We start from the raw sequence: 12,624 nt of genomic DNA on the forward strand, positions 1-12,624 counted from the left end.
CAACTGGGGTACTCAGGTTGAGATATTCTAAACCCACTGACAAGTCTAGAATATTTGGGCCAATGTGTCACAAGGATCCCTGTGATATGATGTACTAAGAAAGTATTTTTTGCCCCCAAATCCAGTCTCAATCAAATCAAGTCAAGAAATATGAAATAGAGCCAACACACAAATAATAACAGGAAACAATAAGGCAAGCTCAGACAAGTTCAATAAGACAGGTCATTTTATAGAACTCTAATTTATATAACCAGTCACGGGCTGAGTAAAGGAGGAAGGGTGTTATCAAAGACTTAAGAGCATACCAGATGCTACATGTAAGTCTTGTTAGGACTCTAATAGAAGAAACTGACTATAAAAGATGCTTCTTGGTCCTAGCCCTTACTGAAGAGCTATTGGTAGTTGGTAATTTCTGGAGAAGACAGAGTCAATCTTCTTTGGAGATGTGGCCCCTAGTAAGATTTCTATGGTGCAGTGAAAGGTCACACTCATGCTCACATGGCAGCATTAATTGTACCTATGAGCTATTTTTTATGAATACATGATGTTGAAAGTACACTGGGGTAGATCTGGGGAAGAGGATGGGGAAGGGGAACAGTAAATTTTTCATTGTATAGATGTATGAAATTCTCAAGAATAAAGAAAAACAGTTTAAAGGATAATAACTAAATAAATCCCCCCCCCAAAGAACCGTGTGTGGCAAAGCACCATTGGCATATGTACACAGGAGTCTGGAGAATATGGTGAACGAACGAAAGCAGAGTCGTTCCCACAAAACTGGCTGTAACAATAGCCATGAGGGTGGATGATGGTACAAGTGGCCAAGGACGCAAGAATCAAGAGCCAAGAGGTTGAGTGGAGAACAAAGACACCTTATTCTTCTTATGACACGACTCTCAAGGCAGATCAAACAGTTTCCTGGTGTTTCCGGAGTCCATCTATTCTTTTATAAATGCCAAACCCCGTGCTATAAGGATTATAATGTCACAAAGTTTCAGAGTGTGGATTGGAACTGAAACCTTCCAGATTTCAGAACCTGCAATCTTGCTGTGACATCTGCTATCTCCTTGACTATCATCATAAGGGAGCATGACTGTGCTCGCATTAGACACTGTGGTGGTTTGAATATGCTTGATCCATTATTGGGAGGTATGGCCTTGTTGGAACATATGTGGCCTTGCTGGACGAAGTGCCTTACTGCAGGGGTGGGCCTTGAGATCCTCCCCCTAGCTGCCTAGAAGACAGGCTCTCTGCCAATTGCCTTCAGATCAAGATGTAGAACTCTTCTCCCAAACCGTGTCTGCTTATAAGGTGCCATGGTTCCCATCATGGCGACGACTAACTGAACCTCTGAAATCATAAACCAGCCTCAATTAAATGTTTTACTTTAAGAATTGTTATGTTCATAGTGTCTCTTTGCATCAGTAAAGCCCTAACTAAGATAGACTCCATCCTTGAGAGTTACTAAGTTATTGGGAGGTTATTCTCATTAATATGAAGAACATGTTCAGATGGAAGAAATAAAAATAAAATGAAATGTAACATACTAAGCCTTTAGGTAGAGAGCACACAGAGAACATTCTAGACAGCAAAGGCCTGCCTCGTCAAGTATCAAAACACCATCCTTGGATTTATAATCCATCCAGATATTCTGCACATTCACATGACATCATTACCACAAATTTGAAAAACATGTAAGATGAGATAGAAGAGAGAGGCAGGAGTGATTCAACAAAGCAGCTAGCACAACATTAATCTTCTGTCCTGAAAGCCAAGCATAGCAACCTTGGGTAACGCCCATGATAATATCAACAAGTCCCTGAACAGTAGGAAAGATGCAATATGTATGCCTTACATGGAAGTTAGTCGCAAGCCTGCTTCCGTTATTTCTATGACTTTATGGAGTGGTATAGAAAATAATTTGCTAGAAGTCATTGATGTTGGGAGTTTTTCAGAAGGGCATTCACTCAACAAATAATTATTGAGTACTGGCTCTATATTAAATGGAAGGTTCGGCACTGGAATTACTTGGGTTACTAAAACATGACCCATTCACTCTCGGAGTTCAGATTAGCACAGCCATGACAGACAGGCCTCCAGATGCATCGTTATTTGGGGTTTCTGTCTTGAGCTTTGGAATGGGACCAGTATCACAAATGCAGTCACATTTCATAGGTCACATCCTGGAGGCTCGGTACTACAATTGTTCATCTGAAGAATGGTGGATCTTCCAGAATGCCATGAGGCTTTGAGTTGGACATTATTAAGCTCAGTTTAAAATCAGGATACTCAAAGGAGTCCAAAGAAGAGGGAAAAAAATCATTCAAACAACAGGTGATAGTCTGGTGGGCTATCCCTCTGTCCGCAGGGTTCCTGTAGCAACTCTCCCCCTGAAACGGTGATGATTTCCTCCTACAGGGAAAAGAGAAGAAAGGAAATCCAATTCATATCAAGAAGAGATATAAACATTCATGGGGAGTTAGGTAGAAAATGGTTAGAGACAAAAAACTAAGGCCATTTATCTACCTCCCCTCACTCAACTTCCTAGAAATAAAAGGGAAAAGAAAAGAAATGCATCTGTATAGTGTGCAAAAATAGGAAGTAAGGCCACCAAGTAAAATGTGACAAACAAATAGACTGTCTAAGAAGAAGTACAAGCTGGGGACACATTAGGGACACAACTGCAAATACATGTGTGCCTCTGTTGCTGGTGAAACTGAGGAGACCAAAAACACAGACATTTCCATATCCCTCAAAGAGCTACTCTTTGTTGGCCCCAAGCCTACAGAAGACACTGGATTTAGGAAACATAAATTGTCTACACATGAATAAACAAGATTGAATGTTGGAAGACTGTCTCATTATTGAGTTAAGGACCACTTCAACTATAACAGAATGATTAAATCTCAATAGCCCAACAAATTTCTAAGAAAATACCAAATATATAAAGGAAACAAAAGGAAGCTTTAAGAGATCTACATTATCTTTATCAACAGAGTAGTCATCCATGAAACAAGAGTAGACTTACAAACTTTAAAAACATGAGCATGCAATTGAAAAATATGACTGTTTAAATTAAAAATATTTTCAGCAAAATAGATCTGACTAAAGAGCACTTTGGCAGATACAGGGATTGTAACATCAAGAAAAAAATACTTAAAAATGGAAAATAGACCATGAATAAAAAGAAGCAATTTACAGGTGACTAATGGAAGTAGCCATTGAGTATATGGAAAGACACCTCAGCAGCAGAGACCATGAGAAAAATGCAAGTTAGACCATAGTGAGCTATCGCGTCTGCCCATCTGATGGAGGAACGGGCCTCAAATAGTTCTGGCAGGAACATGAATTGGTTCCTTGTTTTTGGAAGGCAATCTGGCAGGCCTTCGGCAATTAAAATGTGCATACTTTTCTTTCCAGCAATTTCAGTTCAAGGAATCGATCCTGGAAAACACTACATATGTTTGCATAGTGACAAAGTAGCAGAGACATAGTACAGAAGCCTCTGAAATGCTGTTCGTGATCATGAATCTGGAAGGTGGCAAGATGGGCACAGGAGGAGAGCGAGTAATTAAGCTGAATCCTACACACATACCAGGGACTCCCGAAACACATACCAATGTGGAAAGATCTGCCAGGGATATTTTTGAGACAGGTTCTTATGCATTGCAGGCTGACCTTAAACTCACTATATAGCTAAAGACGACCTTGAACATTTGACCCCAATTTCTTCCCCTTCTTGAGTACTGAGATTACAAACTTACTTCTCCACCTATATACACCCAGCTTATGTCACGCTGGGGTTCAGACCCAGAGCTTTGGGCTAAGTAAGCACTCTCATAACTGACGTTTGGTCCCAACTCCTCCTAGCCACATTTTAGTAACAGTTGGCACCTCCTGCTGATTTTTAAATGTGCTCTATTCAGTGATGCCGCCTTGAAACCTCACAGGCATGTCACTGATCCACCCAACAGAAAAGGAAACTGAGTCACAAAATCCTGAGCAGTGACCCACGGCCATGCATAATAAGGAAGTTGGGATTTAAACTTGACATTCTGGGTATCAGGGACCATGCCTTTAAACACTACCTTCTACAGTTTATTAGATGCGGGCTTGGAGGTTAAATTGTTAAGTTATATGATGTAAATATCACAAAACTATATATTATATAGGTTTTGGTATTACTGCCCAGCAAATGACCCATGGCACACTACTAACTAAAGGTAGAAGATGCAGTCAGGGGCCCGAAGTCAGTGAAGCTGACATGACTAATTTAATCAGGAATTAATGGTGTAATTAAAATTTAATTTATCAAAACTGACCACTAGACCTCCATGTGGGCATAGATGATGTCTGTGTAGGGCTTGAAGGGAAACTGTTGATCTCCCAAATTTAAATCTGGAACAAATTAAGCCCTTATTTTGATAAGACGGCCTGGTGGCCTTCTTGTATAGAACCTGCCCTGAGAACTGGGCACTGACCCTTTGATTGAAATACTGGTGGAGACCACGAGGCACAGCTGCTGGCGTAGTTTATTTTGAACAAGAAAAATAAGCCCTGGGTCTCGGTAGGAAGTGCAAGCTGGAGAGGAAGGCGGCCAGGGGCTTAACTCCTGACTGCAGCCGGTACCAGCCACTGGAACTTGGCCAAGTGCCTGGGCCTCCCTGGCCTTGGTTTCCTGCTCTGTGAACAAGGTTAATGTTCTTTCATAACACACGGGTCACCATGGTTATGAGGGCATGTAGGCTTGACCCAGAACAATGCTACCAGAATCCACATTCCCTTCTGTCCCTCCTTTCCTCTTCCTCCTTCCTCTGGCTGTTAGAAGGCCCTTCCTAAAACAGGTAGAAATCCCCCCTGACCTAGTCTAGATCCACAGCAGTACGCTGAGCCCAGGCATCTGTGAATGAACGATTTTCTCTTCTGTCCTCTGTCCTCTCCTTTTCTCTAACTCTGCTTCGGTGGTGGTGGTGGTGGTGGTGGTGGTGGTGGTGGTGGTGGTGGTGGTGGTGGTGGTGGTGGTGGTGGTGGTGGTGGTGGGCGGCGGTGGTAATGGTGGTGGTGGTGCTGGTGGTGGTGGTGGTGGTAGTGTTATTATTGTAGTGGTTGCTGCTGCTGCTATTTTGGTTGGTTGGAAGTTTCATCGTTGTTGTTGTTGTTGTTGTTGTTGTTGTTGTTGTTTATTGCCATGTAACCCAAGCTGCCCTTGAACTGGCGAGGCTCCTGCCTCAGTATCCACAGTGCTGGGATTACAGATGTTTCCCAACATGCCTAGTTAGACAGGTGATTTTCTATGTGCTCCATTCATAAGGCCAGGTGAGAAGGTATTTCTCAAGGCCTGGGGTCTTCTGTGGATGGATAAAAGGAAGAAAGCCATACATAATCCAAAAGACCCTATTTCAGCAAACTCCTAGTGCAAGCAATTCTGTTACACCTTCTATACCTGTGAGACTCAATTAGATATCGGAGCTGGAGTTTCCATAACTTTATCCCAGAATCCCTCAGACCTTCCCTTCTTGCTAAGGTCCGACTCTTCTTGCAGTTATGAGAACTGTCAACAACTGCATTTAAACGAAAGCCACTTCTCACTATGACACGTGTGAGACATTCCCAAGACAGCATGTAAGTCAGTGATGAGAGAAATGGCAGAGCACTGGGTACAGGATCACAGGGTGCAATCGTGAATACGACATTGTTTAAACTCCACAAGACCTCAAATAAGCATTATGTGTATTCATCTGCTCAATGTTATGGTTTGAATGTGTTCCCCAAAAGCATGTGTTCCAGACACATGCAATTTAAGGGTTTTAAATAGGACCCAGAAAAGGTAAACAGGTCATAAGGGCTCTGCCTCCACAAGTGGATCAAAGCCATTGTCTCAAGGATGGGCTTCTCGTTATAAAACAACTTTGGGGTGTGTGTGTGTGTGTGTGTGTGTGTGTGTGTGTGTGTGTGTGTGTGTGTGTGTGTGTGTGTGTGTGTGTGTGTGTGTGTGTGTGTGTGTGTGTGTGTGTGTGTGTGTGTGTGTGTGTGTGTAAGAGAAAGGGAGGGAGAGAGAGATACATGCCTGTGCATGTGTACATAGAAGCGAGCTTACCTCTGCTCATAGGAAAGTGTGGAGGACAGATGTCACTCTCCTAGTTTTTGAGACAGAGCCTCTCTTCTGAACCTAGAACTCGCCATTTTGGCTACACTGACGGGTCAACAAGCCCTCAGGATCTGCCTGTCTCTACCATTGCACCCTCAACCCAGCACTGCAGCATAAGTGTTTGTTGCCATGACTGGCTTTCACGTGGGTGTCGGGGATCTGAGCTCGTCTCATGCTCAGACAGCAAGCACTTTACCCACTAAGCCCTCTCCATGGACACAGATGTAGCCCCCTCTTACATTTGCCCACTCTCTTGTTCTCTCACCCTGCTTTGCTCTTCTATATTTTTCCAGGAGATGGTGAAGGAAGAAATCCCTCCTTGAGTGACAGTCCCCCCATCTTGGACTAATCAGACTCCAAAGGTAATGAAAAATGGGCTTGTGTTCCTTATAAATTTTCCAATATGTTGCGCTCTATTGTAATGGCAAAAAATGCAGGGGATGCTGAGACTCAATAGGACCATATGGCATGGGCAAAGACATACATGCCCCAAAAATAAAAGCATGCACAGACAAAAACAGTGGTAACGCTACTATGGAGTTAAGTTGCTTTAGCCACATGACTACTTCCTGCACTCCAGCTAGCTTTAAAGCTGCTCTGGATAGGACTTGTTCACAGGGGTGTTCCTGAGACTAAGAGAAGGACTTGGACAGAGAGCTAGCTGTCATCTCCTTGTGCTAAGAACAGATAGCCCTCAGATACTTAGAGAAGAGAAGCCTGGGAGTGGGGTTACAGGTACAGTTAAGGCATGCAACAGACGGGAGACGATGGGCTGCCCTGGACAGCCAGTGGTCTCTTCTACCCCAATATGCCATTGTTCCGAGACTCCACAGCCTTAACTCGGAGTCTATACCTGCTGTACTTGCTCCAGGCTTTCTTCAACCAAAGCTTCTGCCAATTCCACACCCAACCAACCCTTCAAAGAGAGTTACCTTGTGGAAATCGATGAGATCTGTTAGGGTGGCATGGCGATTGGGGTCCACTCCCAGAAAGCTGTAGAAGTCCCCAGAGGCATCCACAAGGAAATGTTTGAAACCTCTCTGCAGGCGGTAGGACAGGGTATAACCCCAGATCTTCTCACTGACCCGGACTAGAAATGCTCCCTCGGTCATATTCTCCAGAAGGTCTTCTGCATTCTCTCGGCTAATAATTCCTAGTTCAAAAGAAGAACATGAGAAGAAAAATTAAAAAGCCTTGGTAGGCTCTGCCTCTTCTTCTCCTACTTCACTGTCAGATCATCCACTAGCCCTTTCTCTCTGGCTCACTTCACAGACCATCCATGTTTTCTGGGGTGTGGGAAGGAAGAAAGGGGCCTTGGGAGGTTGGCTGGTCTCTGCTTGTTGCTGCAAAAGTATACTGACCCAGAACAACCAGCAATGAGGCAGGGGAGAGCTTTTCGACAATGACCAGAGCGGAGCATGCTTTTCTCCAAATTAAACCACACTAATTTGGATTAATTAGGTAAGCAAGGAATCACTAATGAACTGGATTATAGTTCATCTATTGATTACAAACACTAGAGAGCCTTACCGACCAGAGTTAATGACTAGCCAGAATGATGGAGGACCACGCCATGTTGACCTAGTACAGTAGATGAAACCTAAATGGTGGTTTCCCCTAAGGCTGGGGTCCAACCTTTCTTCATAGCTGTTCTGAGGCACAAGTGGCCCCCGTATCTGATTAGAGAGCCCTCTGAATGCCTCTGCACAAGGTTTCTTAGTGGGTAGAATAATAAAACTCCATTTTGCACAAGGACTAGGACCTTCTAAGGTACTTTGGCCTATGCTGTGTGGTACCACCAGAGTACAGAATCCAGGTCTGCCTTTGGAGTTACATGTGCACTGGCAGCAACCCCTAGAAATGTTTCCATGAAGCTGCCTCATCCACATGACTGGGAGAAGGCAAGTATTTGGTAAGACAAACTCTGAAGAGCAGGAAGGTAGGGAGGAGAGAGGGAGTCAGAAGTATATTCATTCTTTAACACTTCCCCCACCAAGGGATCTTCTGCCAAAACCTTAACTTCTCCAGGGTCCTTTGATATTTATGTGTCTAAATCCACATCCAATGTAGTCCAAATCCAGTAAAAAGTTCCAAATGTTTTTGGTTGGGTGGTTGGGTGGTTGGGTGGTTGGTTGGTTGGTTAGTTGGTTGGTTGGTTGGTTGGTTAGTTGGTTGGTTGGTTGGTTGGTTGGTTGGTTGGTTGTTTTTGATCCTGTTATTAGTTATGGGTTTGCAGAGTCTTGTCATCTTCTGCTGTTCTAGAAGAGCAATGAATTGTAACAAATCCCCATCTGCACAGCCGCTTGACTACTTGACAAGGTATACACCCTTTAAGCTCCTTATACCTGAGGCAGGGGGAAATGCACCCACACTGCCAAATGCTGCTTTCAAAGACAATCACCATGCTTGAGGGCTACTGCTCACATCCTATCCCAAAACTCAGAAAAAATGGCAACCAAGCTGGCTAGCTCTCCCCAACCAGGCAAAGTAAGTCCAGGAGCTAGAGGAGGAGGAGAAGGAAGGCCTCATAGCAACAGAGCAGCTAAAGAAAGTACATTGTCCCATGCAGAGATGGACCAAAGAGAGCTATCAGAGGCACAGAAAATTAGTTGTGACAGTTTTAACTGTCAACTTGACACAATGTAAAATCATGAGAGACAATCTAGATTAAACTGGCCTATATGTATATCTGTACAGAACTGTCTGGAATGCTTTAACTTTATTATGGGAGGACCCACCATAAAAGTAGGTAGCTTCAGAGACATGGAGGACAGAACAGAAATTCACTAGCTGGACACACTATGACCCCCCCTCTCGTCTACTCTTCAATAACGTCTTAATATCAACAGATTGTAACAAAGAATACAGAGGTTCAAGATTTCCCAAGGACATGGCCATGTTGAGGGTAGAGTCCAGACTTGGACTTGGGTCTTCAGAACTCCAAGTGCAGGGTTCTTTGCCGTACACCATGTTAACTCATGAGGACAGAAATGCTAGAAAATACAATAAAAGGGAGATTAAGGTAAGCTGCATAGAGGCACTGGAGAGAAACAAGAAGTGCAACTTAATAGCTTGGTAGGTTATGTGTAAAAAGCAAGGGGGATAATCATAAGGAAAACATGCATTGGAAGAGTAGCAAGGTCTACTCATGGGTCACTCACACAAATGTAATGTTCCAGAAGTGGACAGAAACTCTGACAACTGTATATTCTAATCCTACAAGGGAGGTAAGAAGAGGAGAAGGGAGGACTAATAGAGGCGGAACTTAAAACTGAGTGGTTGAGAATCATCAAAGACGTATGGAAAAGTTGTGCAAAAATACTCAATATTCCCTTTGTCAACCAGGAAAAGCAGACAGATTTCTTATAAATATCAAACAGATTAACTTCTCAGTTGCAGTAATAGAAGCCATAGGAAATTAGATTAATATAGTCAGTGTGCTAAGAGCAAAACAACTACATTTAATAAGACAATCTTTCAAGGAGATGAGTATAATAAAGTCATCCTTAGAAAAGTAATGAGGGAGTTGATTAATAAAGGATATATTTCAGAAAAAAAGAAAATATACCCTGGGCAGAGAATGTGAGAATCCAGAAGGAATGGTAGGTACATGCTGTAGGTCAGTCTGAAAACGAACAAATGAAAGTAACGTTACAGTACAATGAGAACAGACAAGTTTTTTTTAAGATCAATTAAAATAGATAACGAACATTCAGTACCTTTACACAGTGGAATTTTATTTGGCCATAAAGGAAAATAAAATGATGGAATTTGCGGGAGCGTGGATGCTTGGAAAATATTATATTGAGTGAAGTAACCCAGACTCAGAAAGACAAACGTGTGTTTTTCCCACTCAAATATGGATCCTAGCATCAAATCTTTATATGTGTGTGTTTATTTCAGGATATCTATAGAATCCAGGAACTAGAAAGGAGCCATTCATGCAGAGGAAGATCTTAAGAAAGGAGGTATCCTATTTTGGTTTCTATTTTTCTTATAAACACTGTAACCAAAGGCAATTTGAGAAGGAAGATTTTATTGGTTTATAGTTGCAGTACATCACTGAGAGAAGTCGAGGTAGGAAAGAACTCAAGGAGGGAAGAAATTGAACAAGGGCTTTTTCTCTGATTTGCCCAGCCTTCCTTCTTAGATCACCAAGAGCCACCTAAATATGGGTGGCAATGCCCCCAGAGAACTAGGCCCTGTTTTACAAATCTGCTTATAGGCAAATGGAAGCATTTTCTCAGTTGAGATTCTTCTTCCCAAATAACTTTAGTTTGTGTCAAGTTGGCAAAATCCTAACCAGGGCAGGAAGACAATAGAATCCAAAGGATAACAAAGGCAGAAAAATGAATGAGGAAACGAATTCAGCAAAGTACGAAAGACAAGATTAACCAGAAAGTAAACACATTGAGACTCCTTTTACCGTCATGAAACTAATAAAGTGCTGAGAAATTAACAGATAAACAACAAATGGAAGAGAAGAAATGATAGCTAAAGCATTTGGGACCAGGAACCTGCCTGGTAGAAGAGAGGGGTCTGTGTACACAGCACACAGGGCTCAAGATTGGTGCTGTGTCCACTCACCCCTTTCTTCTTGACCTCAATGCCCTCAGTGCACCTCTACTTGACCTTGTATTCTCTAGCCCTCAGTACAGTAACTAAATAAACGTATGTTCCTTATGGGTTACCCAGCTCAGCTAGCTCAGACTATGACAACTTGCAATTACAATGATGGGAACAAGGCATTGGCACAAGACTTTTGTTGCATAATAACCTACAGAGGAGGACAAAAACAGAAACAGGCAGGTGGATCTAAGGATGCTCTGTAAGAAATAGAAAGCAGGAGGCTGACTCAAGGAAAGTGGAGGGTTGAGAAGCCAAGGGGAGACCACCCGGGAACACCTTCACTAAGAATAGAATCAAAACTCAGCAAGATTCAGACATAACCCCCCTCCCACCCACCCCCAGGCTTATCGATTTGAATGCTTGGTCAGCAGGGAGTAGAACTACTAGGAAGTGAGGTCTTGTTGGAGGAAGTGTGTCCCTGCAGGGTGAGCTTTGAGGTCTCAAATGCTCACGCTGGGTCCAGTGTTTCTCTCTCCCTGCTTCCTGTGGCTCTGGGTGTAAAACTCTCAGTTACTCTCCACCTTGATGTCTGCCTGTATGCCGCCATGCTTCCCCCCATGGCAACAGTGGACTAAACCTCTGAACTGCAAGCCAGCCCCAGTTAAATATGTTCCTTTATTAGAGCTGCCGTGGTCATGGTATCTCTTAGCAGCAATAGAACGCTGACTAGGACATTAGCCATCTGAGAAAGTCAGCCTCTCTGTCCGTAAACACTACATACATACAAAAGAGGAGGTTCTGTGGAGTTAGAAACACTTCTCCTGGAAAAGTTTGAGAAAATTAACTTTACATAAAAAGTCACAGAGAAGCAACAAAGTCAAGTCACATTACCACGAGAAGAAAGGAGTGGCCAGAAGTTTGTCCCTGTAGGTAACACGCGTCGCCATATATTAGGGACATCTGGTCGACCTCCATCAAGTGGAGAGGGATCACCAAAGGCAAAGTGCATATGTCACCCATAATGTATGCAATTGGCCCTCTCTATACCTCCAGGTTCTTTAACAACGAAAGACAATAAGGACGTTTGGGGATGGAATCTACTCCGTACCAAATACATACAGACTTTTCTCTTCTCATCATTTAGCATAACACCTGTCTATACAGCACATATATCTTATAGGGCACTCTAAGTCATCTAAGACAACATATGCAGGGGGTGTAGATGGCTGATATGCTTATACTTATAAAATAGACTTAAGAAACTGGAGTTTGATACCAATGGGAGCTCTGAAGCCAAGCGTATGTGGAACCATAGGAGAAAGTGCAATTACAAGAAACTCTTTCAATGGACCGTGTTACTGGGCTGGATGTGTCTTTGCTGGAGAGGAAAGAATGTACGTGAAATGTAAAGATAAAGTTGAGAAACTCAATAAATGGGGGCAGCCTTTTTTCTTCTGATAATAGTTAGTTGTGGGATTGAGGGAAGGAGTGGTTAATGACCTCAACTTTCAGCAGTTAGGGTTTCCCCAAAGGTCCAGCCTCCTAAGGGGCCATCAGGTAAAGAGGCAACAAGGGTGCTGGAGAGATGGCTCAGCGGTTAAGAGCACTGACTGCTCTTCCAGAGGTCCTGAGTTCAACTCCCAGCAACCACATGGTGGCTCACAACCATCTGTAATGGGATCCAATGCCCTCTTCTGGTACTTCTGAAGACAGCTACAGTGTACTCATATACATTAAATGAATAAATAAATCTTTTTAAAAGAAAAGGAATCAACATGACGTCATAGTTACACTTGAAGGTGAATAGCCCCAGCTAAAAGTCATTGATGGAAGATGCTGAAATGCATAGGGGCCAAAATGGCTAAGTTGTTTGGTCTGATTAGTGGCTTGTCTATGCCATTAGTCTA

General features: G+C 43.0%; 1 protein-coding gene across 1 annotated transcript in view; it reads right to left on the reverse strand.

Moving 5' to 3' along the window:
* Nucleotides 1–1,749: 1,749 nt before the first annotated feature.
* The window catches only part of Sh2d4b (SH2 domain containing 4B), an 83,939-nt gene continuing 73,064 nt past the window's right edge, over nt 1,750–12,624 (reverse strand). The window contains exons 7-8 of the mRNA XM_032919367.1: nt 7,081–7,301; nt 1,750–2,412 (exon numbers count right to left, since the gene is read on the reverse strand). Of these exons, the coding sequence (XP_032775258.1) occupies nt 2,320–2,412; nt 7,081–7,301 (314 nt within the window). The 3' untranslated portion in view covers nt 1,750–2,319. The remainder of the gene's footprint in view (nt 2,413–7,080; nt 7,302–12,624) is intronic.

The sequence above is a fragment of the Rattus rattus genome, chromosome 13, assembly GCF_011064425.1.
Source record: "Rattus rattus isolate New Zealand chromosome 13, Rrattus_CSIRO_v1, whole genome shotgun sequence".
In the NCBI taxonomy this organism is placed as follows: Eukaryota; Metazoa; Chordata; class Mammalia; order Rodentia; family Muridae; genus Rattus; species Rattus rattus.